This window comes from Indicator indicator, chromosome 25, assembly GCF_027791375.1.
Source record: "Indicator indicator isolate 239-I01 chromosome 25, UM_Iind_1.1, whole genome shotgun sequence".
Classification (NCBI taxonomy): domain Eukaryota; kingdom Metazoa; phylum Chordata; class Aves; order Piciformes; family Indicatoridae; genus Indicator; species Indicator indicator.
The window spans coordinates 3,317,797-3,342,989 of NC_072034.1; the positions used below are offsets into that span (position 1 = coordinate 3,317,797).

General features: G+C 51.5%; 1 protein-coding gene across 1 annotated transcript in view; it reads left to right on the forward strand.

Annotated features, from left to right (window-relative positions):
• FRAS1 (Fraser extracellular matrix complex subunit 1) overlaps window positions 1–25,193 on the forward strand; it is a 148,934-nt gene that overhangs the window by 62,354 nt on the left and 61,387 nt on the right. Inside the window, exons 19-25 of the mRNA XM_054392216.1 lie at window positions 663–803; window positions 2,888–3,031; window positions 13,098–13,250; window positions 16,520–16,666; window positions 21,414–21,560; window positions 23,694–23,834; window positions 24,570–24,710. Of these exons, the coding sequence (XP_054248191.1) occupies window positions 663–803; window positions 2,888–3,031; window positions 13,098–13,250; window positions 16,520–16,666; window positions 21,414–21,560; window positions 23,694–23,834; window positions 24,570–24,710 (1,014 nt within the window). The remainder of the gene's footprint in view (window positions 1–662; window positions 804–2,887; window positions 3,032–13,097; window positions 13,251–16,519; window positions 16,667–21,413; window positions 21,561–23,693; window positions 23,835–24,569; window positions 24,711–25,193) is intronic.

Sequence of the window (25,193 nt, forward strand, 5' to 3'; positions counted from 1 at the left end):
AGTCTCACACAGCAGAACCTGTGGCCTCCAGTTACTCCTCTACTAAATACTAGGGGTTTAATTAATGAGTTAATCTGTTTGATCACATCACTTAGTTTAAGATGGCTTGGTTTAGGGTCAGTACCAGGTGAAGAAGTCTCACTTCCTAACTGCACTCATTCATGGAATCAGAGAAGTGTTCGGGTTAGAAGAGACCTCTAAGATCATGCAGTCCAACCTTCAATCCAGTGGCCATCAAACCATGTCTCCAAATGCCATGGCCACACATTACTTGAGCACTTCCAGGGCTGGGGACTCCACCACCTCCCTGGGCAGCCTCTTCCAATCCCTGACCACTCTTGCAGCAAAGAAATTGTTCCTAATCTCCAATCTCGGCACAAGTTCAGGCCGAAAAGTCTCTCCTCCCCTCCCTCCCCTTTCAAAACAATTTAATTTCATTCTTGCTGAATCATCTTTTCAAGATCCAACTCCATGTGGCCCTGGACAGCCTGATCTAGTTGGAGGTGTCCCTGCTGAGTGCAGGGGGGTTGGACAAGATGACCTCAGAGAGACCCTTCCAACCCAATGCAATCTGTGAAGCTGTGACAGTTCCAAGCAAGATAAGCTAAAATTAATTCCAGAATTAACTGGGCTCTCTCTTTTCTCTCTTTTCTTCCCTGCAGAGTGCCACTCCTCCTGTGCAAGCTGTGTGGGGAACACCTCCCAGGACTGTACAGCTTGCCTCTCATCCCATGTCCTGCTTGAAGGCAGGTGCCTCTCAGAGTGCCCAGAGGGATTCTTCAGCCACCAAGATCACTGCTCCTGTGAGTGCACTATGCAGGCCCCTGCAGCTCATGCTGCTGAATTCCATCACTTCCACAATCTGTGGTGCATTTCTGGGTGTAGTTAGAGATGCTGGCAGGTTTAGAGAAGGCTAATTGAGTGTTTGGTTTTTTTCTACTCTGCCCTGGTGAGACCACAGCTGCAATCCTGTGTCCAGTTTTGGGCTCCCCAGTTCAAGAGAGACAGAGACCTGCTGGAGAGAGTCCAACAGAGAACCATGAGGATGCTTAGGGGAGTTGAGCATCTCCCCTGTGAAGAGAGACTGAGAGCCCTGGGGCTGTTTAGTGTGGAGAGGAGAAGGCTGAGAGGGGATCTGATCAATGTCTATCAATATGTGAGGGGTGGGGGGCAAGAGGAGGGGGCCAGGCTCTTTTGGGTGCTGCACAGTGATAAGCCAAGGAACAATGGCTTCAAACTTGAACAGAGAAGATTTCAGCTCAACATGAGGAGAAACTTCTTTACAGTGAGGGTGACAGAGCCCTGGAGCAGGCTGCCCAGAGGGGTTGTGGAGTCTCCTTCTCTGGAGCCTTTCCAGCCCCACCTGGATGCATTCCTGTGCAGACTACCCTAAGTGGTCCTTCTCTGGCAGGGGGGTTGGACCTGGTGATCTCTTGAGGTCCCTTCCAACCTCTGAGATACTGTGAGCCTGTGAATAGAATAGTCCCATTCCAGGAAATGGAATCTGTTCCTAACGGGAGAGAGGTGTGCACATGGAATCATAAATTCTAATCAGCTTTGCTCCTCTGCATTGTTTCCCTGAGGATGTTGTGTGGTTTATTTCAGCCAGCAGAACACTGGACATCATTGAGCAGTGCTCTGCTTTTCTTAGGCTGGATAAGTACAGTGTCCCTATCAATGTGCTCTGTTTGTAATCCACTCCTGCCTACAGGGCTGAGAGTTTAGAAGGAAGGACCTGGATCAGGGCAATCCCAAGCACAAATCCAGGCTGGGCAAGGGATGGCTAGAGAGCAGCCTGGAGGAGAAGGACTTGGGGGTATCAGTTAGTGACCAACTCCCCAGGAGCCAGCAATGGTCCCTGGCAGCCCAGCAGGCAGCTGAGTGCTGAGCTGCATTCAAAGCAGGGAGAGCAGCAGCACAGGGAGGGGATTCTGCCTCACTGTCAAGAATTTCTTCCTAATCTCCAGTCTAAATCTGCTGCCCTCCTCAAGCTTCAACCTGTTTTCTCTCATCCTGTCAGTCCTGGAGCCCCTTGCAGGTCCTGGGAGGCTGCTCTAAGGTCTCCCTGGAGCCTTCTCTTCTCTAGGCTGAGCAGCCCCAACTCTCCCAGCCTGTGCCCATAGGAGAGGTTCTCCAGCCCTCTGATCATCTTGGTGACCTCCTCTGGACCCCCTCCAGCAGCTCCATGTCCCTCTTAGTTGTGGTGAATTTTTGTACAGATCATCAGTGTCAGCCTTCTGTGTCCTGCAGATCTGTAGCAGGGAGAACATGGAAATATGGCCTCTGCCTTTAAAGGTGGAAGGATACAAGGGCAGCCTGAAGTAGTTTTGAGCAATCTTAACTACTTTGCCTGCAATCCTTCTGTTGAGCTTTTGTCAGAGAAGAGCTGATGAGCTGGCTTGGCATTCAGGCCTTGTAGGTTTCACGTGGGGAGGGCTTTGTGCAGTGCTCATTCCTGGCTTTTCCACTCATGACTGTCAGACTCCTGCTACTGTGATGCTCCTACAATCCCAAGATGTTTCATTTATCTCCCCTGTGCATCCCACTCCCTTTCTTCTGTGCAGAAACCTCTGTTGGAGGGGAGGACTCAAAGGGCCAACCTCTTCATGTTTGCTGGTTTGTAGAGACCTGCAGCTTGATTCATGCAGAGAGCTAATCACAATTTTTTCCCCCAGCTGACAACTCATTTCTCATCTTGTTTATTCAAAATGAGGATGTAAGAAGCCTTCCCAGCCCCAGCTCTGTGCTCACTGATGCTATTAGATCATTTTATGTCCCTGCTTTGCAGGAGTAAATGATTATGGCAGAGAATGACTTTTTGGGGAGGGGAGGGTGGCAGGTGGCCTACACCAAGAGCATAACAAGTGTTGGCTTTCCCTCCTCCCAGCCTGTCATCCATCCTGCAAGACCTGCCATGGCCCTTCTGAGCTGCACTGCTCAACCTGCCACCCCCATGCAACTCTAGCTGGTGGAAGGTGCAGGACCAGCTGCAAGGGAGAGCAGTATCTCAACCTGGTGGGATATTGCTTGGGTAAGTAAGAGGACATGATGGGAGCTGATCTGCTGCAAAGCAGCTCCATGGAAAAGTGGAGTGCTGGTGGGCAATGAGTTATCCATGGGACAGCAATGTGCCCTTGAGGCCAAGAAGGCCAATGGTCTCCTGGGGTGCGTTAGGAAGAGTGTGGCCAGCAGGTCAAGGGAGGTTCTCCTCCCCTTCTACTCTGCCCTGCTGAGACCACATCTGGGGTATTGTGTCCAGTTCTGGGGCAGGGCTCTACTGGAGAGAGTCCAACAGAGGCAATGAGGATGGTGAAGGGAGTGGAACATCTGTGATGAGGAAAGGCTGAGAGCCCTGGGACTGGTTAGCCTGGAGAGGAGAAAAGTGAGAGGGGATCTGATCAGTGTTTACAAATCTCTGAGGGGTGAGTGTCAAGAAGGGGCCAAGCTCCTTTCAGTGGTGTCCTGTGACAGGACAAGGGGCAGTGGACACAAACTGGAACCCAGGAAGTTCCACCTCAACATGAGGAGAAACTTCTGTGCTGTGAGGGTGCTGGAGCCCTGGAGCAGGCTGCCCAGAGAGGTTGTGGAGTCTCCTTCTCTGGAGACTTTCAAGATCCATCCGGATGCATTCCTGTGTGACCTGCCCTGGGTGACCCTGCCTTTGAGGGGGGTTGGATTCAGTGTTCTCCAGAGGTCCCTTCCAACCCTCACCATTTCATGACACAGTGTGATGATCTTTCTGTGACCTTCTCCAGCTACTCGAGCACACAGCATGAAAAATTCCAAATGCCTGTAAGGAGTAAAATGTCACCCAGGTGGAAACACCATGGGGACACTCTCCAGTGTGCACAGCCACCTCCTGCTCCTCTTGTGCATGACTTCCCTTGGGCTGCAGGAAGTCAATGCACAGTAGGTAAGGCAGGTAGCAGGAAGAGGGACAGAAGGTTCTTACTGCTGCAGGGTTTGGTGCCAAGGCTTGAGATGCCCACTATGGAACATTATGTCTGGAAATCATCAGAGCATTGCTGTTAATATCAGGAAAGCTGCCTAGGTGCTGCACAGAGCTTCAGTAAAGTGAGTTAAAGAAACATTTGTGACAGAGAGGAGCAGTTCATGGGGCCCTAAAGCAAAAAGTGCAGAGCTGGCATTGCTCTGTGTGTGTGTTTGGGGGCAGTAGGATTGCTCTTGGAGGGGTTATGTTTTGGGGGTATGTGTGGGGTGTGCTTTGGTGCCTGTGCTTAAGCCTGTCATTAGAAGCCACTGATTGCATTTATCTATCTAACAAGAAAAAATCACTTTTCATCTATCACACAGACATGTGTAAACATATCCTGGGAACAGCTCCAACCATTGCTGAGCTTTATCAAGCCAGGGTTGGGGTTTTTTTACCCTTATCCAAAAAAAAAAAAATAAAAGGAACTGTGTGTGTGAGGCTTTATCTGGGCCAAATGAGATAAGGAATCCTAAGAAAAAGGAAAGATGCCATAGACATAAGAAATAAATCCAGTGAGAGGTTGTTGTTCTCAGTTTAAACTAGATGATTCCCCTCCACAGAGACTTCTTTTTGGTTTACATGTCTGTGGTGTTGGGTTGTTTTGATGAGAGCCTTGGCTCTTTGCTCTCCTCAGATTCATTTTCTGAACCACTTCTTCATCTTCCTTTTAAACAACAGATATTGCTTTGTCTGCAGAAACTCAGTATCTGAGGAGTAGGAAAGGCTCTCATGAGTGTGGCAGAGCTCTTTAAGTATACAAGAAATGAGGCTGGGGAAGTAAGAGGAGCAGGTGTGGGCCATGGAGAGGAGCAGGTGTGGGCCATGGAGAGGAGCAGGTGTGGGTCATGGAGAGGAGCAGGTGTGGTTCAAGGAGAGGAGCAGGTGTGGTTCAAGGAGAGGAGCAGGTGTGGGTCGTGGAGAGGAGCAGGTGTGGGCCGTGGAGAGGAGCAGGTGTGGGCCGTGGAGAGGAGCAGGTGTTGGCCATGGAGAGGAGCAGGTGTGGGTCATGGAGAGGAGCAGGTGTGGGCCATGGAGAGGAGCAGGTGTGGGCCATGGAGAGGAGCAGGTGTGGGTCATGGAGAGGAGCAGGTGTGGGTCATGGAGAGGAGCAGGTGTGGTTCAAGGAGAGGAGCAGGTGTGGGTCATGGAGAGGAGCAGGTGTGGGCCATGGAGAGGAGCAGGTGTGGGCCATGGAGAGGAGCAGGTGTGGTTCAAGGAGAGGAGCAGGTGTGGTTCAAGGAGAGGAGCAGGTGTGGTTCAAGGAGAGGAGCAGGTGTGGGTCATGGAGAGGAGCAGGTGTGGGCCGTGGAGAGGAGCAGGTGTGGGCCGTGGAGAGGAGCAGGTGTGGGCCATGGAGAGGAGCAGGTGTGGTTCAAGGAGAGGAGCAGGTGTGGGTCATGGAGAGGAGCAGGTGTGGGCCATGGAGAGGAGCAGGTGTGGGTCATGGAGAGGAGCAGGTGTGGGCCATGGAGAGGAGCAGGTGTGGTTCAAGGAGAGGAGCAGGTGTGGTTCAAGGAGAGGAGCAGGTGTGGGTCATGGAGAGGAGCAGGTGTGGGCCATGGAGAGGAGCAGGTGTGGTTCAAGGAGAGGAGCAGGTGTGGTTCAAGGAGAGGAGCAGGTGTGGGTCATGGAGAGGAGCAGGTGTGGGTCATGGAGAGGAGCAGGTGTGGGCCATGGAGAGGAGCAGGTGTGGTTCAAGGAGAGGAGCAGGTGTGGTTCAAGGAGAGGAGCAGGTGTGGGTCATGGAGAGGAGCAGGTGTGGGCCATGGAGAGGAGCAGGTGTGGGTCATGGAGAGGAGCAGGTGTGGTTCAAGGAGAGGAGCAGGTGTGGGCCATGGAGAGGAGCAGGTGTGGTTCAAGGAGAGGAGCAGGTGTGGGTCATGGAGAGGAGCAGGTGTGGGCCATGGAGAGGAGCAGGTGTGGGCCGTGGAGAGGAGCAGGTGTGGGCCGTGGAGAGGAGCAGGTGTGGGCCATGGAGAGGAGCAGGTGTGGTTCAAGGAGAGGAGCAGGTGTGGGTCATGGAGAGGAGCAGGTGTGGGCCATGGAGAGGAGCAGGTGTGGGCCATGGAGAGGAGCAGGTGTGGGCCATGGAGAGGAGCAGGTGTGGGCAATAGAGAAGAGATGGTGTGGACTGACCTGCTGGAAAACAGCTCCATGGAGAAGGATCTTGGAGTCCTGGTGGATAGTCTGCACCACGAGGGTGCTAGAACACTGCAACAGGTTGTCCAAGGAGGTAGTTGAGGCCCCATCCCTGGAGATCTTCAAGGTGAGGCTGGGCAAGGCTGTGAGCAACTTGCTCTGGTGGAGGCTGTCCCTGCTGAGTGCAGGGGGGTTGTACTGGATGACCTTTGGAGGATTCTTCTAACCCAAACCCTTCTACAATTCTGTGATTTGTGCCAAATTTCTGTCTGATGTCAAAGCACAGGATGTGTGTTGCCGGTTCTGCTGGAGATAAAGAGCTCCTCAGCCAGGCTGATGAATTTCCCTCATTCTTCTCATTCAGCACTGACTCAACTGCTCCATCTGCCCTTGCAGGTTATTAATTACCAGTTAAAGAGCAGCTGTCCCATAACAGAGAGCATTAAACCCCCTGACACTTGCAGAGTATTTATGATTTCCATCAGAATCTACCAAAGCTTTTTCCTTTACTTCCCCAAGCAATCTTTTTGTGCAATTATCTTCCCATTTATCTCCAATTCCCCACCCTCCAGGCAGAGCTGTGTCACCATTTACAGGGACTGCTGTGCATTATAGTTTCATGGACCTGTAGGGGACAATCCTTCATCCAGCATGGAGAAAAGCAATTGTCACTTGAAACCATTGCCTATGAGTTAATGTTGTTATGGTACATGGTACCTGAGCAAGGATTGGAACATTTGCCTTGTTGGTAGGAAGTGGGATCTTGTTTCCAGGAGTTTATCAAATGTAAGCAGAAGAAAGACTGAAATGACCTCAGGTTACAAAAGGAGCTTCTAAGCTCTGCTTTGGACATGCTGAGTTTGTGCTCAGCTTCTCTGAGAGTGCTCAGTTGATTGATTTTGGTTTATAAATGAAGAGCAGCCTTGAGGAGAAGGACTTGGAGGTGTCAGTTGGTGACAAACTCCCCAGGAGCCAGCAGTGGTCCCTGGCAGCCCAGCAGGCAGCTGTGTGCTGAGCTGCATCCAAAGCAGGGAGAGCAGCAGCACAGGGAGGGGATTCTGCCCCTCTGCTCTGCTGAGACCCCACCTGCAGCACTGCCTCCAGTCCTGGTGCCTCCAGCACAAGAGGGACATGGGTCCAGAGGAGGCCATGAGGCTGGAGAACCTCCCTGTGGGGACAGGCTGAGATAGTTGGGGCTGCTCAGCATGGAGAAGAGAAGGCTCCAGGGAGATCTTGAGCAGCCTTCCAGTACTGCAGAAGAGGCTACAGGCCTGAGCTCTGCTGGGTGCTCAGCTAAGGTGGAAAAGGATGCAGGGGACTAGAATTAGTAGGAAGAGCAGCTGGCATGAAATGAAACTCAACACACCCTCTGATAGAGCATTTCCAAGGTCCTGTCTTAACCTGCAGCTCCATCTTCCTTGACAGGGAGCTACCAGTCCTCATGCTCTGCTGCTCAGGCCCTGGCTTTTGTGGGCATGTTCAAAGATAAAGCAGAGGAGCTCCCTCAGGAGCATGCCTCTACCAAGCCTTTCTACTTTGCTCTTCACATTGCAGCAGGGACACTCTGACAACCCCAAATATGTTCAGCTCCTTGTAAAATTAATGAGCTGGTGCTGTGCTATTAGCAAGACACTGAGCTCATCACCAAGAGCTGGGGCTGGGCTGAGCAGAGCAAGAGGGAAACTGGGGGCTCTGCTCCATTTAGTTACTGCTGTGCAACCTCCTACAGAATGTAACAGCTGAGCTGCCAGAGAAGGACAGAAGATCATCTCCCTAGCTTTGGTCTAGGCTCATTTGTTCCAGGCACCATCCAGATGGACTTTTCCACCTTGTATTGCGTAGGGAATCGTAGATGCATGGAATGGTTTGGGTTGGAAGAGACCTGAAAGCTCAGCTGGTTCCAAACCCCTGCTATGGCCAGGGACACCTCCCACTAGCCCAAGTTGCTCAAAGCCTCATCCACCCTGGCCTTGAACACCTCCAGGGAAGGGGCATCCACAGCCTTTCTGGGCAACCTATTCCAGAATCTCATCACCCTTGTACTGAAGAACTTCCTGAGATTCAGTCTAAACCTACTCCACAGCCTCCTTGGGCGACCTGTTCCACAGTCTCCCTACCCTCACTGTCCAGAATTGCTTCCTAATCTCCAGCCTCAATCTCCCCTCTTCCAGCTTCAAGCCATTTCTCCTGTCACTTCCAGCCCTTGTGAAAAGCAGGAAGCTCCCAGCCTTTGCAGCAGATGTGGACAGATCCCTGCCAGTGTGGTTGCCCTTCCCTAGGGGTTCCCCTCGGTTGTTCGTGTGACAAATTCCCTTTCAGGGTTTTGAAAGGAGGAGCAAAAAGACTCATCCAACAACCAAACCCAACCAACAGTCCTGATCAGTGCTAGGTGTCAACCACACTGAAAGGGTTCTCGGGCACTGGGACAGGCTGCCCATGGAGGTGGTGGAGTCACCATCTCTGGAGGGGTTTGAAAGAGGTCTGGATGTGGTGCTGAGGGACCTGGCTTGGTGGCTTAGAAGTAGTGGTGGGACTGTGAGCTCTGGGTGCGTGGTTGGCTTCAGGCATTGGAATAGGTTGCCCAGGAGGGTGGTGGAGTCCCCACCCTGGAGGTGTCCATGGCACCTGGGGATGTGGTTTGATGGCTGTGGTAGTGGTGGGTTGATGGTTGGACTGGATGAGCTTAGAGAGCTTTTCCAACTCAACCATTTTATGATTCTGTGACTCAATATCAAAAGTCTCCTCCAGCCTCAACAGTTCTATGATTTTTCTCTCTGGGTTTACTGCAATGTTCTGAAGAACATTTGCCTGCTGCCATGCCTGTAGCTTGCATGGTGGTTTCAGTGTTGCTGTGAACCTCATACCTTACCTGAGAGTACAGAAAGAAACTTGCCTCAGGAAATATTTTGTCTGAAGAGCCCTCAGGAGGGGGAGGTTTTATTTAAACAACCCAAGTCATTGATTGCTTAGCAAATGGTGGAACTGAGAGGTAGAAATGCCTCTGGTTTCCTTTAGGAGTATCCACAAATACTTGAGAGGTGATTTTTGTGCCCCCAAACAGCCTTCTTCCTCTTGACAGGCAAGGGAATGCTATGGAATTGGTGCTTTCCCTATAGCAAGGGCACCATTGTCTCTGTTTGCTTTGCTTGCTACGAGAGAGCTAAGGAGGGTGTGGAAATAAAGTAACTCTGCAAGTGGACATCTCTGTGAGGAATTCTAGCACACTTTAGCCCAAAATCTGCTCTGTAGGAAGGTGAGGTGGTTTGGGGTGGTTTGCCATAGGATCATAGACCATTTTGGTTGACCTCTAAGGTCATTGAGTCCAACCAGCATCAATCTCTACCAAGGCTGGTGCTAAACCACGTCCCACAGCACCACATCTAGTTAAACACCTTCACAGATGGTGTTTCAACCACCTCCATGGTGTTGGTTATTTTTTGCATAGAGAAGTTAGAGCCAGCTGAAAGGGTAGTAGAAAAAAAGGTTGCTGGGCAGAGGGAGGAAGGTCAGCAGTTCAAAAAGGTGAGCAGAGAGGCACTGGGACTATGAGCAAGGTGGTGATGTGCTGCCCTGAGAATCCAGTTTGGATACTGGAAGAAATCAAAGGGGTGCCTTGCAAGCTAAACCATTCTATGAACCTGTGAACTGTGCTGCACTGACCTGCAAGAAACATGAGATGTGAATCCTCCAACAATCCAAAGCCCACAGCAGTAACTTACCTGCTAGCAGAGCTGGAGTGAGGATTCATAGAATGGGTTGGGTTGGAAAAGACCTTAAAGCTCATCCAGTTCCAACCCTCTGACATGGGTAGGGACACCTCCCACTAGCCCAGGTTGCTCAAGGCCTCATCCAACCTGGCCTTGAACACCTCCACACCTCCCTGGGTAACCTCTTCCAGTGTCTCCCCACCCTCACTGTCAAGGATTTTGAGGGAGAAGGTAGAAGCAGGAGACAGAAGGAGCTGCTTGGTGTTCCTGAGAAGCATAAAGTAAACAACTCTGTTTCTGTTAGCCCTTGCTTCAAAGGCAGCCTGCTGTGAAAAAGAGAAATAATCTTCTCCAAAACAAAGCTGCCCCCATGTCCCTCAGGTTCACCACCAGCATCAGCTCTGGGGTTTTGTTGCTCTTGTGTGCTCTTTGATCTCCAGGCTTGCAAAGGAACAGGAGAGTGATGGAGCTGCTTTATCCTGAAACAGTAGCTGAGGAAAAGAGCTCCTTCATCACATGCAGGGGAGCAAACAGAGAGGCTGCAGAGAGGAAACTGCTGCAACACCACCTGCCTGTGTAGACAGTTAGCTTTCTGCATGTTAGGTTGGGACAGTGAAGCTATTTACAGGAGGTATTGCAAGTAAAATCTCATGAGGTTCAGTAAGGCAAAGTGCAAGGTCCTGCACCTAGGTCAGGGCAATCCTAGATATCAACCCAAGCTAGGGGGTGATGAGACTGAGAGCAGCCCTGCAGAGAAGGACTTGGGGGTGCTGGTGGGTGAGAGGCTGGACAGGAGCCAGCAATGGGCACCTGCAGCACAGAAGGCCAAGGGCAGCCTGGGCTGCATCCAAAGCAGTGTGGCCAGAGCTGGAGAGAGAGGATCCTGCCCCTCTGCTCTGCTCTGGGGAGACCTCCCCTGCGGGGCTATGAACAGCTGTGGAGCCCTCAACACAAGAAGGACCTGATGGAATGGGTCCAGAGGACACCATGAGAATGATCAGGGTGCTGTAGCACCTCTGCTATGAGGACAGACTGAGGGAGCTGGGGGTGTTCAGCCTGCAGAAGAGAAGGCTCCAGGGAGACGTAATAGCAGCCTTTCAGTAGTTGAAGGTGACCTGCTTTCAGGACTTTTACTCCCTGCATGCAGTCAGAGCTGCATTCAGTGCTGAGCTGCATCCTTGCCTCTCCACCAGTGTTTGGTGACAATCCTGTTTGTGTAAGGTCTAGGAGAAGACAGACTGGGGTTAGCCTCCAGTCAGGTATGGCTGCAGAATTCTCCCAGTGTGAGCCTGTCTTCAGCTTGTAAAATCAAATTGCCTGCCCATCTGTAGCAGTGCTGTCAGCAGAGACAAAAGGCAGAAAGCTGAGCCTCCAGTGGAGAGCTGACAAGGGGCCAGGTACTCAAATCAAGCCTCCTTATCCCCTTTCTTTCAAGGCATTTGTCATTTCCTTTAGCATTTTCTGATTTCCCATAATGGGGATTAATTTGGCTTCCAGGCTGCCTTACACCACACTGCTCTGCCTACAAAGGGCTCCTTGTAAAGGCTTCTGAAGCACCTAAGTTCAGGCAGAGGTCAGGAGACACAAACTGGGGGAGAAAAGGGAAAAGGGAAAGGTTTCGAGGAACTCTCAGGCAGCTCCAAATGCCACTCTTGGCTTGGCTTTGGGGCTGCCTCAGGGGGTGGCTGCCTGGGTTGGGTGGGTAAATTTGAGCAGTCAGAAGAGGAGATGGAGCTCCTGGAGAGGGGGCAGAGGAGGCCACCAAGATGATCAGAGGGCTGGAGACCCTCCCCTGTGGGGAAAGGCTGAGAGAGTTGGGGTTGTTCAGCCTGGAGAAGATAAGGCTCCAGGGAGACCTTAGAGCAGCCTGCCAGGACCTGAAGGGGCTACAAGCAAGACAGGAAAGAACTTTCTACAAGGGCTTGGAGTGACAGGATGAGAGGGAATGGATTGAAGCTTGAGGAGGGCATGTTTAGACTGGAGATTAGGAAGAAATTCTTGAGAGTGACGGTGAGGAGACACTGGAACAGGCTGCCCAGGGAGGCTGTGGATGCCCCCTCCCTAGAGGTGTTCAAGGCTAGGCCTTGAGCAACCTGGGCTAGTGGGAGGTATCCCTGCCCATGGCAGGGGGGTTGGAGCTGGATGACCTTTAAGGTCTCTTCCATCCCAAACCATTCTGTTCATCTATGAACTAATCAGGGATTGGAATAGGCTGCCCAGGGAGGTATTGGAGTCCCCATCCCTGGGAGGTGCTCAAGAAACCTGTGGCCATGGCACTTGAGGACATGGTTTAGTGGCCATGGTGGTGTTGGGTTGATGGTTGGACTGAATGACCTTAGAGGGCTTTTCCCACCCAAATAATTCTATGACTCTTAACTGCAGGAGAAGGTAACACAGCTCTACAGGTTGTGGTCTTGGTTTTTCAGCAGTGGGAGCAGAGGGAGTTGAATTCCTGGGGCCACGAGAGTGGTTTGTTAAAGATAAACCTGCAGGTGGAGCACCTAAAAGCAGAGATAGGTTTGAGAGAGCAAAGAACTTTGAACAAAACTTTGCCAAGCTCACTTTAGGATGGGGAAGAGGATTGCTTGGATGGGGCAGGAGGATGTCATTGCTGAGGGGAAAGTGAAACCCTGGTGATGCTCAGGAAGAGCAAAAGAGGGGAATGAGGGCAAGAAGAAAGGAGTGCTCCAGGATTCCTGCAGTTTCTGGTCATCTCTCCAGAGTTTAGCATCTGATCCTTGTGCACCAGAGAGCAGGAAGGGGCTTTGGAAGTTACATCCCAGAGAGGTTGTGGAATGTCCTGGGACTGTTCAGTCTGGAGAAGAATGAGAGGGGATCTCATGAATGTTTATCTGGAGGATGGGTGTCAAGAAGGGGCCAGGCTCTTTTCAGTGGTGTCCTCTGACAGGACGACAGGACAAGGGACAATGGACACAAACTGGAACCCAGGAAGCTCTACCTCAACATAAGGAGAAACTTATCTTCTGGGAGCGTGCTGGAGCCCTGGAGCAGGCTGCCCAGAGAGGTTATGGAGTCTCCTCTGGAGACTTTCAAGACTCATCCGGATGTGTTCCTGTGTGACCTGCCCTAGGTGACCCTGCTTTGGTGGGGACGTTGGACTGGATGATCTCTGGAGATCCCTTCCAACCCTCACCTACCATTCTGTGATGCCTTGAGCTCCCAGCAGTGTGTTGTCCTTCAGCAGTTCTGGTTTGCCCCTCTGTGCTCACAGTGTCCATCATTCCCTTCTCCTCTAGAGTGCCACCCTTCGTGCCGCCGCTGCGTGGCCAACCTGTGGGACACCGGCAGTGTCTGCCTGGAGTGCCAGAGCTCCAGACACCTGCTCCTGGGGGATCTCTGCCTTCCCCACTGCCCACTGCGGTTCTACCTGGACAAGGGGGCCTGCAAACGTGAGTAGGCCCTGCACATGCCTCAAGGAGCTGGAGCCTTGCAAGGTGTTACACAGCAGGAGGAAATTCTTCCCCACCAGGGTGGTGAGGTGCTGGGATGGGATGCTCGGAAACGTTGTGCAGGCTCCAAGGCTGGAGGTGTTCAAAGCCAGGTTGGGTGGAGCCTTGAGCAAGCTGGTCTGGAGATATCTCTGACCATGGCAGAGGGGCTGGAACCAGGTTGGTCTTGAAGGGCAACAGCATCCTGGGCTGCCTCAAAAGAAGAGGTCAAGAGAGGTGATTCTGAACCTCTGCTCTGCTCTGGTGAGAGCTCACCTGGAGTGCTGCATCCAGGTTGAGAAATGGGATTCAGGTCCTCTGCTCTGCTCTGGTGAGAGCTCACCTGGAGTGCTGCATCCAGGTTGAGAGAGGGGATTCAGGTCCTCTGCTCTGCTCTGGTGAGAGCTCACCTGGAGTGCTGCATCCAGGTTGAGAGAGGGGATTCAGGTCCTCTGCTCTGCTCTGGTGAGAGCTCACCTGGAGTGCTGCATCCAGGTTGAGAGATTCTGACCCTCTGCTCTGGTGAGACCTCACCTGGAGTGCTGTATCCAGCTCTGGGGTACTCAAAACTGAAGGACATAGACCTGCTGGAGCAGGTCCAGAGGAGGGCCACAAAGATGTGTTGAAGCCCAGCCTGTCTGGTATTGCAGTTCAGGAGGAAGAAATCAAGACAAGAAGTTAGAATGAAGATGTAGAAGTTCCTTTTGCAGGATGTGGCCTTTCCTCATCCAGCCCAAGTGCTGGCTCATGTTGCAGAGCTTCTCTGAGGGAGCTGTGTGTTTACTTACCTGGCTTTGAGCAATCTCAGAGCCATCTGAAATATTCTCTGTGTCATTTAACTGGAAAGACCCCTGAGACAGAGATTTTGCCTGCCAGGAAACATAAGCCTAGGGATAACATTTCCTCCCTTTGTTCCAAAGGTTTCATTTCAAAGAAGTTCTGCATTACTCAGCCAGTGCCAAGCTCATTTTACATTGGGGGCTGCCTTTGAAGAGCTCCAGAGCAGCATGAGGCAGTCACAGCTCTGATTTCTTTGCCTGCTCTCGCTCATGATTAATTTGGCCTGACAGGTGTAATGATGGCATCAGTCTTTAGGTAAAGACCTGTCAAGGCATAAACCAGATAATAATTTTGTGTGCACCCTTTGGAGAAATTGATAGGATGCATTGGCCTCATCCACTGTGGTGTTTTACATCTCTGCAGTCAGGCTAAGGAGCACAAGAAGTGGGAGACAAAGAAGTGGATGTAAAACTTCAGGGGTGTGGGGAGCTGCCAGAAAAGCACCAGGTGGTTCCTGAACAGACCAGGTGCACCAGGCTAAGGAGGATCTGACCTAAAAGTAGTTGGGAGAAAGCATGAAAGGGAGGTACTGATACATGCTTACCTGATAGACAGGGCTTGGCCAGAGCTCTGTAGGGTTCTTCAGGGGAAGGGAAGGCTGAGGAGAAAAGGAATGGGTAAAGGAGGAGAGGGAAAGGGACAGGGGAGGGGAGAGGAGAGCTCAAGAGGAAGGGAGAGAGAAGAGAGGAAAAAGAGTGGGAGGGGAAGGAGAAAAGAGAGGGAGAGGAGGGGGGAATGAGAAAGGGAGAAGAGGGGGGAAAGAGAGAGGGAGAGGAGAGGGGAAAGAGAGAGGGAGAGGAGGGGGGAAAGAGAGAGGGAGAGGAGGGGGGAAAGAGAGAGGGAGAGGAGGGGGGAAGAGAGAGGGAGAGGAGGGGGGAAAGAGAGAGGGAGAAGAGGGGGGAAAGAGAGAGGGAGAAGAGGGGGGAAAGAGAGAGGGCGAGGAGGGGGGAAAGAGAGAGGGAGAGGAGGGGGAAAGAGAGAGGGAGAGGAGGGGGAAAGAGGGAGGGAGAGGAGGGGGAAAAGAGAGAGGGAGAGGAGGGGGAAAAGAGAGAGGGAGAGGAGGGGGGAAAGAGAGAGGGAGAGGAGGGGGAAAGAGGAGAGGGAGAGGAGGGGGGAAAGAGGAGAGGGAGAGGAGGGGGGAAAGAGAGAGGGAGAGGAGGGGGGAAAGAGAGAGGGAGAGGAGGGGGGAAAGAGAGAGGGAGAGGAGGGGGGAAAGAGAGAGGGAGAGGAGGGGGGAAAGAGAGAGGGAGAGGAGGGGGGAAAGAGAGAGGGAGAGGAGGGGGGAAAGAGAGAGGGAGAGGAGGGGGGAAAGAGAGAGGGAGAGGAGGGGGGAAAGAGAGAGGGAGAGGAGGGGGGAAAGAGAGAGGGAGAGGAGGGGGGAAAGAGAGAGGGAGAGGAGGGGGGAAAGAGAGAGGGAGAGGAGGGGGGAAAGAGAGAGGGAGAGGAGGGGGGAAAGAGAGAGGGAGAGGAGGGGGGAAAGAGAGAGGGAGAGGAGGGGGGAAAGAGAGAGGGAGAGGAGGGGGGAAAGAGAGAGGGAGAGGAGGGGGGAAAGAGAGAGGGAGAGGAGGGGGGAAAGAGAGAGGGAGAGGAGGGGGGAAAGAGAGAGGGAGAGGAGGGGGAAAGAGAGAGGGAGAGGAGGGGGAAAGAGAGAGGGAGAAGAGGGGGGGAAAGAGAGAGGGAGAGAGAGGGGGGAAAGAGAGAGGGAGAGGAGGGGGGAAAGAGAGAGGGAGAGGAGGGGGGAATGAGAGAGGGAGAGGAGGGGGGAAAGAGAGAGGGAGAGGAGGGGGGAAAGAGAGAGGGAGAGGAGGGGGGAAAGAGAGAGGGGAGAGGAGGGGGGAAAGAGAGAGGGAGAGGAGGGGGGAAAGAGAGAGGGAGAGGAGGGGGGAAAGAGAGAGGGAGAGGAGGGGGGAAAGAGAGAGGGAGAGGAGGGGGGGAAAGAGAGAGGGAGAGGAGGGGGGAATGAGAAAGGGAGAAGAGGGGGAAAGAGAGAGGGAGAAGAGGGGGGAATGAGAAAGGGAGGAGGGGGGGAAAGAGAGAGGGAGAGAGGAGGGGGGGAAAGAGAGAGGGAGAGGAGGGGGGAAAGAGAGAGGGAGAGGAGGGGGGAAAGAGAGAGGGAGAGGAGGGGGGAAAGAGAGAGGGAGAGGAGGGGGGAATGAGAGAGGGAGAAGAGGGGGGAAAGAGAGAGGGAGAGGAGAGAGCTGATGTGCATGGCACCCAGAGCAGAACTGAACCCCTGGAGTCTGAGCTGTGTGCACCACTAAGGGCTTTGTAAGAGCTTTTGGTGCCTGTCCCACCACACTCAGTCTGAGTGCTCCTGCTGAACCTTGTGAAACTTGCTGGGAGATTTGCTTTTCCTTGGACACCAGCTCCTGTTCTTGCTGTCTCTGCAGGGTGTCACCCCTCCTGTCAAACCTGCACTGGTGGAGGTCCTTCCTCCTGCTCCTCCTGCAACAGCAGCCTGGTCCTGTCCCCCAGCAGCATGTGTGTGCCAGCCTGTCCCCCAGGGTACTACAGGGATGCCAGGCAGACCTGCCAAGGTGAGTGCCTCCCTCCAAGCCAGCTCTGCTTTCCACAGTGCATGCACCAACGTGTCCTTTCTTGTTCCTTTGCTTGTTTGTGCCTTTTGCCAGCAAAAGAAAGACCTCAAGGGCCTGAGGATTGGATGTGAGCTGACAGAGGTGATTAGCTGCCTTAGAAACAGAGCCTACAGCCTGCTTTTAAATTGGAGCACAGTTGCACTTTTGTTACTGACTTCAAAGACAAAGAGGCTTTGGGTCTCTAGGAAATGTCTGCAGGAGGGTTTGGGTAGGCTTCCTTTTTGTCTGGAAGAAGTGGCCAAAAGTCCTGATGGATAAAACTTGACAAGTTGAGGGCAACTTTAATCAACTCTTACTAAAGCAGACCCCCTCCCCACTTGCACAAGCTGCCATTCAGGCTGGAGCATTTATGCTGCATTCTGCCACTTGAGAAACCACAGATGATCAAGGGGCAGCTTGGTAGGCACAGACCACAGATGAACAAGGGGCAGCTTGGTAGGCACAGACCACAGATGATCAAGGGGCAGCTTGGTAGGCACAGACCACAGATGAACAAGGGGCAGCTTGGTAGGCACAGACCACAGATGAACAAGGGGCAGCTTGGTAGGCACAGACCACAGATGATCAAGGGGCAGCTTGGTAGGCACAGACCACAGATGAACAAGGGGCAGCTTGGTAGGCACAGACCACAGATGATCAAGGGGCAGCTTGGTAGGCACAGACCACAGATGAACAAGGGGCAGCTTGGTAGGCACAGACCACAGATGATCAAGGGGCAGCTTGGTAGGCACAGACCACAGATGAACAAGGGGCAGCTTGGTAGGCACAGACCACAGATGATCAAGGGGCAGCTTGGTAGGCACAGACCACAGATGATCAAGGGGCAGCTTGGTAGGCACAGACCACAGATGAACAAGGGGCAGCTTGGTAGGCACAGACCACAGATGATCAAGGGGCAGCTTGGTAGGCACAGACCACAGATGAACAAGGGGCAGCTTGGTAGGCACCACAAATGATGTGATATTTTTATCTCCTAATGATCTGATGCAATTGATCTGGTGTTGAGTCTAGCAGTGTTTTGTTTGATCATATTCCTGCTGTCCCTGAATCTCCCAGAGTCTTTCTTCTCATAGAATCCTAGAATGGTTTGGGTTGGGAGGGACCTCCAAAGCTCATCCAGGCCAACTCCCCTGCAGTCAGCAGGGACATCCTCCACTAGAGCAGGTTGCTCACAGCCTTCTCCAGCCTTGCCTGGAATAGCTCCAGGGATGGGGCCTCAACTACCTCTCTGGGCAACCTGTTGCAATCATTCAACACCCTCCTGGTGCAGAACTTGTTCCTCACATCCAATCTTAATCAGCTCTTCTCTCATTTTAAACCATTGTCACTTGTCCTATCCCTGTAGGCCTTTGGGAACAGTCCCTCTGCAGCCCTCTTGTAGCCCCCTTCAGGTACTGGCAGGCTGCTCTAAGGTCTCCCTGCAGCCTTCTCTTCTCCAGGCTGAACACCCCCAGCTCCCTCAGCCTGTCCTCATAGCTCCCTGATTATTTCCCCTTGTTACTCTCTGTTCACTCAGGCCCTGACATCAGTTGCTTTATTCATCACATAATTATTGGACTCGGTGTTCCAAAATACAAAATTATGTGACCCAGAGACATTAAAAAAAAACCCCAAAGCTGTTTGAATTGACCCAGTGTAACATTCCTCCCTAAAAATGAGTGAGTTTGATGATTGTGTACATGAGCACTCAGAGTTTTGTGAAGTCCTGAATTAGCCTGATTTAAATTATCCTGATTTATGGTTAAATAACTCTGCTGCACTGCACTGAGGACAGGTATCAGTGTCACCCTATCTAGGCCAAAATGCCTTTCCTGATGAGATCCTGGAGGAGGGAGCTGCTGTGCTTGTCAGCTTTACCTGCTTTTTGGTGATATATTTGCTTCTCCTGAAAGTCTGATTCCCATCTTCTCAGCAGAAATAGAGACACCTTGCATAAGTTCAAAGAAATAGGTGGAAGATTTGTACCATTCTACCATCTACAGAAAAAGAGAAAAAAAAAAAGGCTATTAAGGAATAAAAAAGAAGGAAAGGAATAAAAAAGAAGGAAAGGAATAAAAAAGAAGGAAAGGAATAAAAAAGAAGGAAAGGAATAAAAAAGAGGGATATCTAAAAAAAAAAAAAAAAAAGGCAATCATTGGATTCTTAGTCTCCTGGCTAGTTTCCTACAAGCTCCTCAAGATGTTCACTGCTGTGTCCTGCAGGCTGGATTCTCTCATTGCTGACTACACCACAATCCCTCCCTTCCTAATTAAAATGCCCTTTTCCAATGAAACCTTTCCTGTTCCTAACTCCTGGACATTGTGGTCCAAGTGGAATGTTCCCACCTGTTCCAGTGTCACACCACCCTCACTGTAAATGTGAATGTGACCTCTTCTGGGCCTGCTCACTTAAGTTATTGTCCCTCTTTCTGTGCTGTTTTTGGACAGACTCACAGATTGCACCAGGTTGGAAGGGAATCTCAAAGGGCCTCTTCACACTGGAACAGGTTGCCCAGGGAGGTTGTGGAGGTGTTCAAGGCCAGGCTGGGTGAGGCCTGGAGCAACCTGAGCCTAGTGGAAGATGTCCCTGCCCATGGCAGAGGGTTGGAACTGGATGAGCTATAAGGTGCCTTCCAACCCAAACCATCCTGTGATTCTGTGGTTTTGTTTTGGTAGCTCAAATGCTTTTTGCAAGCAAATTCAGCTGTCCAAATGGTCATGGCCAGGAGGTTGGAGCTGGATGATCTTTAAGGTCCCTTTCAACCTTAACCACTCTATGAAGCTATGAAATAAAAACATAGAATGCCCTGCTTGGAGAAGACCTCAAGATCATCAAGTCCAACTATGACAACTTTAATCTCCTTATTGCAAAGAGCTTTTAAAGAAAGCTTAATGTTTAAGAAAGCTTCATTTGTACTCCTTGTGACAGGAGGCTCAAGGCCAAGTGTGTTAGAATTGGATGTTTGGCATTCCAAGTGTCACTTGTGCCTTCTCAAGTGGAGTGCTGCTGATAATCCACCTAGATAGAAAACTATAAGTGCTGGAAAACCACCACTTAGAGATAATGAAATTTATTTGAGCTGTGAGGCTGACAAAACTTGGTCTCTCTTCAACATAGATCTGAGTCCCATTGCCCTTTTGAGGAACTTAGGGATTGGAGTGAAGTTCAGAGATGCTAAGTGCTTGCTGTGGGCTCTTAGAGATAGTTTTAACCTCATACACTGGCTGAGGAGCAGTGCAAAGCTTCACAAGTTCTTCATGGCTTTAAAAATGCAGCTTTGGAGCCATGCTGATAAACCAAGCAGGCTGGATTGATTGCAGATCCAGTTTTTTGCTTCCTGCTCTGGCTTGCCTCCAGGAGTAACCTGATTTCCGTAGATTCAGACCTCACATGGAATGGGTTGGAAGGGACCCAGCTGAGGGAGCTGGGGATGTTCAGCCTGGGGAAGAGAAGGCTCCACAGAGACCTTAGAGCAGCCTTCCAGTACCTGAAGGGGACTACAAGAAGGCTGCAGAGGGACTGTTCCCAAAGGCCTGCAGGGATAGGATGAGGGACAATGGTTTGAAATGAGAGCAGAGCAGATTGAGATTGGATGTGAGGAACAAGTTCTGCACCAGGAGGCTGCTGGAACACTGCAACAGGTTGCCCAGGGAGGGAGTTGAGGCCCCATCCCTGGAGATCTTCAAGGTGAGGCTGGAGAAGGCTGTGAGCAACCTGCTCTAGTGGAGGATGTCCCTGCTGACTGCAGAGGGGTTGGACTGGATGAGCTTAGAGGGTCCCTTCCAACCCAATGCAATCTGTGACTCTGTGAATTTATCCTAAGTACAGAACTGGCCTTGGGCAAAGATTCTGACTCCATGTGGATTTAGTGACACTCAGGAGTGGTTGGCATTTAGCCTTTGCCATCATTGTCCTTGCTAGCAGGGCAGTAGCAGTTGTTTGGAGAAAGCAAAATGGAATCCTCCATGAGTTTCCTGTATTATTCCTTTGCTATTCCATGTCCCCAGAATCAGAGCTTCTCAGTGCATAGCAAAGGGCTGGGAAATATTTATTAGTCTCCCCTAGCATAGCACATTGCTATTAAACCTTGCTGTGCATTAGCCAAGAGCTCTGCCATCACCACTGAGCACTCTTGGCTCTTAGCACAACCTCCTCAGAATTTTAGAGCCTGGACATCAAAGAGGTGAGTTGAAATATTCTGCACCTCTGGACTTTGATCTCTGATTCAGTAAATCCCCAAATTATTTTTTTGTTGTTGTTTCTTGGCATCTTGATTTGATCCCTACAGCTCCAAAATGTCACAGGGTGTGTAAACACAAAAGTGGAAACACTTAAGTGAAGTAAATGGTCCTTTGATCCCACCAAGGTTTGCCAGCTGGATGGCAGCAGTCTTGCTGTGGGCTCCAGATTTGTGTGGTTATGGATTAAGTCAGGAAGCAAGAAAAACAGAGACAGGGAAAGCTCTTACCTGGGGATTTGAATTCAAGGTCAAGCAGTGTGAGGAGACTTAACAGTCTGTTCCAAATGGGAGAAGGAGGCTTTTTACAGTTTGGAGGCTGTGAAGAGGAACATCAGAAGCAAAAACCTCTGCAATCCCCACAGGTGTCCCTCTCCAAGAGGCAAGAGTAGTAGCAAGGCTACAGGGTGATACCATTTGTACTTGTCCAGGGTAATTGCAGTCATTTGCTTTGTCTTCATCCTCCCACAGCTTGCAACAGGCAGTGCCTGAGCTGTGAGTCAGCCACCAGCTGCACGTCCTGCAGAGACCCAGCTAAGGTCCTGTTGTTTGGAGAGTGCCAGGATGAGACCTGTGCCCAGCAGTACTACCTGGAGCTTTCCAGCAAGACTTGCAGAGGTAAAGAAAAGCTTTGGTGGCTTAAAGGGAAAAAAAACCATCATTGCAAGTGCCTTGGCAGCAGGATGTGTGTTAAAAAGCCTGTAGCCAGAGGGAAGGGGGTGGGAGTTGTTCAGCTCCAGCCTCCCCCTCCTTGTGAGGCTTTTACAGTTAGTGAGGCTTTGAGAGTTGTTTTCTCTTTTTTCCAGCAGTCTGCTGTCACATACTTGAGCCTCTCAGTGAAACAAGATTATTGCAAATCCTTCTCTTGTAAATGATTTAGTAAGTGAGCCAGCAAACTTTGCAAGGGTCAGAGCCAGCAATTCATTTAGTCATGGGTCAGCTGAATAATGAGAGGACTTGCTCAGCTCAGGCTTTTTCGGAGTGCTTACAGGGCCTTGTGTACTTTACCTGCTTCACTCTGGCTTGTGAAATCCTGCAGCACTGGATGGCTGCAGAAACAACAGTTTGGAGGCATTTCAAAGACACATGACTTGAAAGGTTGCCAGAACTCCCAAGGAGAGTGTTCCATCATGGAAAGAAGTGAGGACAATGTGGTGAAACACTGGAAGAGGTTGTGGCTGCCCCCTCCCTGGAGGTGTTCAAGGTCAGGTTGGATGAGGCCTTGAGCAACCTGGGCTGGTGGGAGGTGTCCCTGCCCATGGCATGGGATTGGAACTGGATGAGCTTTAAGGTCCCTTCCAACCCAAACCAACGTGGCTTCATTGCATCTAAGACCAGGATGTAACACCAAGCCCTCTTGCTCAAGGTTCATTTCTAGCTGCCTCTCTCAGTACTTAGACTCATAGAATCAGTCAGGGTTGGAAGGGACCACAAGGATCATCCAGTTCCAACCCCCCTGCCACGGGCAGGGACACCTCACACTAGATCAGGCTGGCCACAGCCTCATCCAGCCTGGCCTTAAACACCTCCAGGGATGGGGCCTCAACCACCTCCCTGGACAACCCATTCCAGGCTCTCACCACTCTCATGGGGAAGAACTTCTTCCTCACGTCCAGCCTGAATCTCCCCACTTCCAGCTTCATTCCATTCCCCTTAGTCCTATCACTAGGACTAGGTGCTCAGCTGAGCACCTTCTGTCCCCTTAGCATTGCACTTCCTCAGAGAGGTGACACTGGCTGGTGTTTAGGGTGTTGGAATGAGGCAAGACTCTTGTCCTGGCTTTGTCTTGGACCTACTGCATGGACTGAAGTAGTTCAGCTCACCTCAGTGAGTCCTTGTTTCCCCCTGTCTTGCTCTTGCCCATTTGTCTGCCTCAGCAGCCAAGTCTGTCTGTCACTAATTGCTGATATGCCCCCCCGCAAGTGCCAACAAGAAACAAACAGGAGTGTTGGCAGCCTGAGGAGTCCTTGGGCATGTTGGGACCCTGTTGAAGACTGGAGAGGAGATAGTACAAGGGCATGTGAGGGCAGATCTGATGCCATCTACATCTGGTGTGTTTCTGGGCAGTAGGCAATCCAGAGGGACATTTGAGCTGTGAGGGACAAATTCATAGCACCATAAAATGACTTGAGTTGGAATGGACCTTCAAGGTCATCCAGTTCCAACCCCCCTGCCATGGGCAGGGACACCTCCCACTAGCCCAGGTTGCACAAGGCCTCATGCAACCTGGCTTTGAACTCTTCTAGGCATGAGGTGTCCACAACTCATTCCAGTGTCTCACCACCCTCACAGTGAAGAACTTCAATTTCAAGAACTCAAACTTCCATCTCCTTTCCTTTTGGCCAGAGTCCTTTGAAAGCATGAGGCTGACAAAGTGAGGTGGCTGATTGCTAAGGAGCTCAGTGCTGGCAGAAAAGGAGCAGGGCTCTTTATGGGATCAAGGGGATCAAGTTTTAGGGGCAACAGAACTCTGCCAGTGGTAGCAGGTCTGAACACTGAACAAGAGCCAAGCCTGCTCCAACTTGACGTGGTTAGAACATGTCAGACCCAAGAGGGGTTAAACAAAACCCAACCCATGTCTTCAGGGAGTCACCCTGCACAAACTGTACTTCACTTGTCAGTGCACTTGTACAGTTTTTACTCTGCTCTTTGCTCCCAGGGTTTATATTCCAGAGCTTGTAGGGCCCCACTTGTCTAGGGTGAGGGCTCCAGAAAGATCTGCTCTTCACTGACTGTTTTTTTCCCTTCCAGAGTGTGACTGGAGCTGTAATGCCTGTAAAGGTCCCAAGAGCACTGACTGCCTGCAGTGTATGGAGGGCTATGTCCTCCATGAAGGAGCTTGTGTGGAGCAGTGCCCTGCAGCTTTCTACAAGGAAGCAGACATGTGCCAGAGTGAGTTCTTCAGCTTTTCCCCTCATGACTGCTGCCAAGGGGTTTCCCTGCTTCTCTGCAGTTTGTACACACATCTTGTTGGAAGGGACCTGAAAGCTCATCCAGTTCTACCCCCTGCCATGGGCAGGGACACCTCCCACCAGCCCAGCTTGCTCAAGGCCTCATCCAGCCTGGTCTTGAACACCTCCAGGGAGGGGGCATGCACAATCTCCCTGGGCAACCTGTGCCAGTGTCTCCCCACCTTCACCATAAAGAATTTCTTCCCAGTCTCCAGTCTCAATCTCCCCTTTTCCAGCTCAAAGCCACTGCTCCTCATCCTGTCACTACAATCCCTTGCAAAAAGTCCCTCCCCAGCTCTCCTGCAGCCCTTTTCAGCTATTGGAAAGCAGCTCTAAGGTCCCCCTGGAGTCTTCTCTTCTCCAGGCTGAACACCCCCAGCTCCCTCAGCCTGTTCTCATAGCAGAGGAGCTCCAGTCCCTTGATTGTCTTTGTGGCCTCCTCTGGACCCTCTCCAACAAATTCTTGTCCTTCCTGTGTTGGGGGCCCCACAAATGGATGCATTGCTCCAAGTGGGGTCTCACCAGAGCAGAGTAGAGGGACAGAATCCCCTCCCTTGACCTACTGGCCACACACCTGCAATCCCACCACTACCACATCTTCAGCTACATCAGATTGCCTCCAACAACCTGACCTTGAAAGCAGTGTGGAGCTGAGCTCTTTCCTTATGGCTTCTAGGGTGTGATCAGCGTTGCCTGCAGTGCCAGCAAGCAGCTGAGTGCAGCCTTTGTGAAGCCTCATTTTTCCTCTTGGACACTCACTGTGTGCAGCAGTGTGGGAAGAGATTTTATGCAGACCAGGCCCAGAGGAAGTGCAGAGGTAAGCAAAGGGAGCACAGGGTGGTGGAGGAGAGCCCAGGGTTGTTGTCTATGTTCTGTGCCCTGCTTTGTCTCTCCAAGGCTGGGATGGAGAAGGACTCACTTGGATGCTGGCTTAAACTTGCTGCTGAGGTGATGCAGCAAACAGAATTAGCTACCAGGCTCTATCTGCATTTAGACCTTCCTAGTTCATAGGTTCATGGAATGGTTTGGGTTGGAAGGGACCTTGAAGATCATCCAGTTCCAGCCACCTGCCATGAGCAGGGACACCTCCCACCAGCCCAGGTTACTCAAAGCCCCAACCAGCCTGGCCTTGAATATCTCCAGGGAGGGGGCAGTTCAGGTGGAATGAGATTCAGAGTAGATGGCTGCTGGTGTGACTTTATATTAAATAAACCAGATATTAAACCCACATTTTCAGAAAGGTTTCAGTTGTATTTGTGGCTTACCAAGCTGTGTAGGACAAGTACTGTGAAGGACTTGA